Source organism: Cynara cardunculus (assembly GCF_001531365.2).
Source record: "Cynara cardunculus var. scolymus isolate 2C chromosome LG 8, CcrdV1, whole genome shotgun sequence".
NCBI classification, from domain to species: domain Eukaryota; kingdom Viridiplantae; phylum Streptophyta; class Magnoliopsida; order Asterales; family Asteraceae; genus Cynara; species Cynara cardunculus.
This window is the reverse complement of record NC_037535.1, coordinates 1150727-1157053: the sequence shown is the minus strand read 5'-3', so window position 1 is coordinate 1157053 and position 6327 is coordinate 1150727. Positions and strand designations below refer to the sequence as shown.

Here is a 6327-nt window from a genome sequence, read left to right as displayed (position 1 = left end):
TTATCTTCAAAAGACAAGCTTTCGCTTTTAAGTGTGCATTTGGTGCTTGGACAATACTAGACATGGTTGGATAGGCGAGAGTGAAGTAGGTGGGTTAATTTGGCATGGATGGTTTAGTAGTTTAGCTATCTTGTTTTATCTTTTGGATTTTTGCGGACGTGTGAACATGCAAAACCCATTAAATTATTCTCCAAAAGAAGGCTTAAGAGGAGGTTTTAAAATACATGAAAGTGAAATGTCAAGTCTAGCAGATGGCCCAGAGTCACCGAATTTCTTTTTCTTTGGGTTCTAACCATGAAGAATGTCGTGAGACAAATTTCCAAACCAGAAATAAAGAATTCCTTATCTTTTATGGTGCATTTAGTTTGATGGAATGGTTTAAAGGGATTTGAATTTGAAAGAATTTGGAATGTTGGGATGTTTGTTTTTCAGGATTTGGAATTGAATTGAATTTCACTCTTTATGAATAATTTGTAAAAAGAAATTTGAAATAATTATAAAAATAGTTAAATTATCTTCTTATTAATTGAAAACAAACATTTTTCACAATATTATAAATATTAATATATATACAAATCCCTTGAAATCCAACGACCTTCATGGGATTTCAAAATCTTATGTTTGAGGGATTTTAAATCCAAACAATATTGCAAACCAAATACAACATTGAATTGGATTTAAATTCAAAATCCCCTAAATCCCTGCAAGTGTCCTTTTCTTTTTTGATTTGTAGGATTGTTTTTGAGGAATTTGGGAAAGGATTTGAAATCATTAATGTGTTTGGTTTGTAGGATTTGGAATGAAATCAGATTTCATTATTTATAAATAATTTATAAAAAAATTATAAATAAATATAAGAATAATTGAATTACATTTTTATTGATCCATTATTGCAAAACAAATGTTTTTAAAAAAAATTAAAACCTTATCGTATTCCAAACACTTCCTAAGAAATTCAAAATTCTATATTTTAAGGATTTCAGTTAAATCATAGAATTTCAAATCCGAACAATCTAACGAATCAAACATGAAATTGGAATGAATTTAAAATGTAAATTCTTCTAAACCCATTTCATCATCCCTTCAAACCAAACGAGACCTAAAAGATTTCTCTCTTTGATTTTTTAACAAATTTCATCCACTTTTTTCTTTTGAAATCAGCACATGGTCTTAAACAAAAATCTTGGTTTTCTTTTTGGTTCAATTTTCCAACTGGCCACCACTCTTTTCTATTCATTTTGAAACGCTGTCGAGTTAAATAGAAAGTATTAACATGTTTGTACAAAAGGTTTTGTAACATACAAAATCTAAACCACGCATCATGGGAGACAAATGAGGTACACAACAACCAATTAGATGGCGTCAATGCTCACAAGGAGCTCGATCCCAAATGAGTTGCACCTCCTGCACTACGGCTGTCACACTCGATCAAATCACGGTGAAAACAAAGAATATTACTCGGTAAGAAAGGGAGAAAGACTCTTGCTCGGTTGAACCCATCAAGTAAACGGCTCGTTTGGTTGGTTTTCCATTAAATCATGTACGGATAAAGTTGCATGTGTGGATTAATTTGTCTGTATAGGTCAAGTATTTTTGCTTGAGAAGATTTTTCCATACATGGAAGAAGCGTGTTTTTTTAATTAGGAGGTGAATGTATTGAAAAACTTGGCTTTCTACTTAAAGAAAGTCCTCTAAAAGTTCACCGAATAAGCCACTTTATATATCATTAAGCCACTACCAAACAGTCATGCATAACTACTTGAATAAGGTACGAGTCCCATTAAGCTCATCAACCTGCTAACAGATAGGCCCTAAATGATACTCATTAATCTGCTAACAATCCACTTTGATAGCCAAAAATGTAACCTAATTAGTAAGATCAACGACTTTTACCAGTAAGCTTATACCCGGTAATCCATTTGGCAAACGACCCCTAAATAACAAAACAATGCGTCTAATATCAATCAGCATCGTTAAACTTGGGGGCTGTTTACTAAACGTTTACCCGAAAAGTGCTTACCCCTAAACTTTCCTTACCGGATGAAATGACAAGAGTCAAAAATCTTACCCGGTAAGAACAATGATAAAGATGAAGAGTCTTGCTCGGTAAGTGAGGGTGACGACTCTTACCCGGGTAAGTGCTTAATGGATAAATTGTTGCATACGATACCATTTTGATGTACTACAATCTTACCCGGTAATATAAATTATAGTGTTGACTCCTTACGGTAAGCGCTAACCTGGTAAGCATTTAGGTAAACGGCCCCTTAGTAAAGAAAGAACATAAACGAAAAACCGAAAAGGGGCTACTCTCTTTTCATTCTTGTGTTCATAAATGAGGGTATCTTTAACAAAATTTTCATCTACAAAAGTTCATCACAAATCAAAAGACTCCAATTACCCAATGAGGCATGGATGCTCACCTTCCACAATATGCAGTTCTTGAGGGATTTTGCATAAAACCTCAGGCTTCAACTTTTAGAAACCAATTGTACATATTTTCCATTAACAGTAAACTTGGAGCTCGAATTAATCTGCACAAATATAATATTTCCGTTAAAGACATCATGAGCATGGTAAAAAATGAGGGTTGTTTTAAATTTTAACCAACCTTATGCTCGAGTGTATCAACAAGTTGGTTCTCGTCTATTTTTGAGCCAGATTCTGTAAGAGTCTTCAGAACTTGAGCCCGTAGTTTTCTCATCTTCAGAATGCCATCGGGATTCTACCACGTACACAAAAATATAAAACTTTAAAAAAAACCAAAGAGAACAACGACGATATATGTAATCAGAATGAGCACAGACAGACATTGGCCTTGGACCATCTCCAATGGGGTCACGAAATCTTACACCAAATTACTCCAACAGGCACAATAAAATTAACACCAAATTTGGTGGTGTAGTAAATAATAACACACCATTGTTCTTTTGAAGTATATAGTACTTGTATACAACTATACAACAAATACTCGTGCACGCACTTCACATTTGGTGTGATTTGAATCGTGGTCCTCCAGTGAGGCTAGGCTCTACGGGTGACTCGGATACTACTGGCCAATGACCCTTTGGTAACTATTGTTTGAACAATTTTTTACAATTTTTCACAATTACAAATTTGGTCCCTCAATTTTGAGATTTAAGTATTTTTATTTTATTTTACGGAAATAGTGTAAGATTTCGTGTTACCCATTAGAGATGCCCTTTCAAAGACGGTCAGTATATGAAAATAGTTTAATAGACGTACCGAATTCAAGACTGCGGTTATTATCTTCTTCCATTTTATTCTCTTCTGGCCGTCTTCTTCTTTCCGTTTGGCTTTCTTGGGTTTCTCTGATTCAGTATTTGCATCCTGAATCACTTCCCCGTTGCCCAATTCACCGGCCGCATTGCCTCCAGGAGTATGGCTAGCACCATTGTTTTCAGATGATTCAAGCTTTCTCTTCTTGTTTTCAGATGTAAGTGTTTCCTTAACATCCTCTGAATCATTCTTTTGTATGTTTTCAGATTTACCTTCGGTATTAGGTGTCGGTTCCTCTGACACCTTGGGTGGTTGCTGCGAAGCATGGAATGCTCGTGCTTTTGCTCTGTGTTTCTTCCCATCGGCATGGAGAAGCAGGGTTTGCTTACTAGTAGCACTGGTATTACAGAGACTGCATGTAGATCAAAGATCCCGTAAGCATATGGTTCCCAGAAAAAAAAAAATTAATCCGAACAAAATGATCAGGACAATTGGTAAAATATTCTTACAAGGGTATTTCCTAAAATCCTTTATAGTTTTTAGCTAGTGATTAATCAAATAAATTGAAAACAGACTTTGTAGACAAACCTGCAGAACCATGGAGGACGTTCTGATAATCCAACATTTATGTCAACCTCTGGTTTCGGCTTTGAGGAACTGTTAGGTTTTCCAGGTGTAGAAGGTTTAGCTTGGCCTTTTGGACCATACTTTTCCTGAATATAAAACAATGAAAATCACTAAGTCCATTCAAGTGCATAATGCTCAAACTACAATGACGCCAAACAAGGTCACAAGTGAATCAGATCCTGGTTTGTTTGCAATAAATGGATGGTGAACAAAATACTTGTCAATTCACCATGGCCCTAAGAGTAGCAGTAACAAGCCAACAATCATAATTTTTCTTAACGTTATTTACATTTTCCCTTCTCATCAACCTTCCTTTCTAAGTCTCATCTTGATACTTCAACCAAACACAAATAGAAGATAACAAGAAGCAGTCAAAGACCTTCCAGCCTAGTGGTAAAGGCTTGGGCATGGCATAGTCATGAACCCGAGTTCGAGCCCTGGGAGGGGAGTGTTGGCGACATTTAAGTGGGGCCATGTTTAGCCTCCAAATTTGCCAGGGATTAGTCGGGCTTTGGCCCGGACACCCTTAAAAAAAAAGATAACAAGAAGCACAGACTTCAATGCATGCATGGCAAGCTAAATTCCCAACATCAAGACTACTTTTCAACCAGAAGCAGAAAGGGAAGTCCCATATAATGGTCATCAAACCAGCTATTATTAGCACATTAAATGTTGGGCCAGCAAAAGACAACATATGCAGAAGATAAGTGCAGCATAATTGCAAACGTTGAGATGACTGTGAGGCCACTCAATGAGGGATACAATATGAAAGGAAGATCGCATTGAGGAGATGATGGGTGAAACAACACAAGATGGTTTGCTCATCTGCAACATATAATTAAAACAATTTTAGAAAAAATCGTACCAAGAGCTATTAGGAGATGTAGAGGTCAGCCATGATTGAATGGGGAAAAGTAAAGGGAAGGAAATCTGGGCACGAAAGAAGTTGTCCTTATATAAGAGTGCATGAATGGACATCATTTGTGTTCTACATTCTAGGAGGATTAGCTTATGTTTTCTATTGAGTTCTGCCACTCTCTTAATTATTTTGGGCTTATCATAGCCTAACTCAACTACTTTGGAATATAAGACTTGTTAAGCATGATATTTATGAATAACAGTGTTATACAAATTTGGTGCTCATAGACCATGCATATCCTTAGCTGAAATCAAAATTATAATTGCGTTAGTTTCAATAGCAGTTACCAGCAACGGCATGTTAACAGTTATCATTAAAACATTTGTCTTTCCTGGTAACTAAAGAGACCCACACAAACAACTTCACAAAATTTGGAAACCAGGGAAAAAGTAACAAAGCTGGCTTGTTTTAAAGGGTGGAAACGAGATTAGACCAACCGTCTCTTTAAATCTATTTGACCTAAAACATTTGATATCAACAATTTTTCAGTTTACAAGTAGTTCTAACTACAGACTATGTGATACTACTCAAATGAGCTCAAGTGAAGCACAACACTCTATTGCAGTTAGTCGGAAGGTCCAAATCACAAGTAAGCTTAAACAAAGGGTCAATATACCATTTTAAAGCTCAAACCAATGATCTAGCCAAGTCGGCGATGAACCACTGATTCGAAAGGTCCGCTTATTCGTCCTATAGCATCGCTAGTCCCTACATTAAATGCACTCTTCACGCCATCCACAAATCATCCCCTAATCTCAATTCAAAAAGGAGTCCACTCAACTAAAACCGATAGAGAGACATCTTGTGCACTTTTTCAGCTTACATGTACACTGTTCCTCGCTTTAAACAATTCAATTACCAATCCCATGGAAACCTCAATAATCCTATAAAATAAACAAAATCCAAAAATAAAAATGTAAGGCAGAATCGCACCGTTTCCGTGATGCATTGTGTGTGTCCTTGAACACTCTGTTGCCCAAACATCTGCCCGCAATCGATGCATGACAGCTACACGAACACAGAATCGATCAAACAGACATTCAAAACAACAATAACAACTCCAAAATCCTTAATCTCGAATAAAAAACGATTGAATCTGAACCTTGTTAGCAGAGCAAACTCTAAAGTGATTAGCAAGCTTTGGTTTCTTGAGATTATCACCACAATCCTCGCATTGAAACCAAACCATGGCTGCTCCTCGCTGATAATCCAAGTTCGATGAGAGAGAGAGAGAAACAGGTGTTAGGGCTCGAAAGATCAAACGGAAAAGGTTTAAGGCGCTTTAGGGTTTTTGGACTTGTTTTTTGGGCCTTTTTTTTACAAAAAGCCCATAATGGAGGCCCATCTTCGTTCATTTTTCTTAATTAAAAATGCACAAAAAGCCCGTTACTTGAATATGGTTCGACCCAAGGACCCGTCCTTCAAGAACGGGTCCACCTTTTTCGAGTCATAACCGGTTACGGACAGGTGTGTTTAAACCTTGGCTAACCGGTCCTTCAAGAATGGGTCCACCTTTTTCGAGTCATAACCTGTTACGGACA

General features: G+C 36.6%; 1 protein-coding gene across 1 annotated transcript; it reads right to left on the bottom strand.

The window, feature by feature from the left end:
- Positions 1 to 2135: 2135 nt before the first annotated feature.
- Positions 2136 to 6038, bottom strand: LOC112517017 (UBP1-associated proteins 1C). Its single transcript, XM_025124310.1, has 6 exons — positions 5889 to 6038; positions 5720 to 5794; positions 3829 to 3953; positions 3247 to 3652; positions 2612 to 2725; positions 2136 to 2534 (listed from the first exon to the last, which is right to left on the bottom strand). The coding sequence occupies exons 1-6, from the start codon at positions 5973 to 5975 to the stop codon at positions 2472 to 2474; spliced, it is 870 nt and encodes a 289-aa protein (XP_024980078.1). The 5' UTR covers positions 5976 to 6038; the 3' UTR covers positions 2136 to 2471.
- Between the last annotated feature and the right edge of the window lie 289 nt (positions 6039 to 6327).

What these genes read in the sequence shown, in the direction of transcription:
- LOC112517017 (XM_025124310.1), bottom strand. Translation starts at nt 5,975, where the DNA reads ATGGTTTGGTTTCAATGCGAGGATTGTGGTGATAATCTCAAGAAACCA. An exon ending in GAGTTTGCTCTGCTAACAAG is followed by an intron (nt 5,795 to 5,888) that starts GTTCAGATTCAA and finishes GTGTTCGTGTAG; the next exon opens with CTGTCATGCATCGATTGCGG. An exon ending in TAACCGCAGTCTTGAATTCG is followed by an intron (nt 2,726 to 3,246) that starts GTACGTCTATTA and finishes TGTACGTGGTAG; the next exon opens with AATCCCGATGGCATTCTGAA.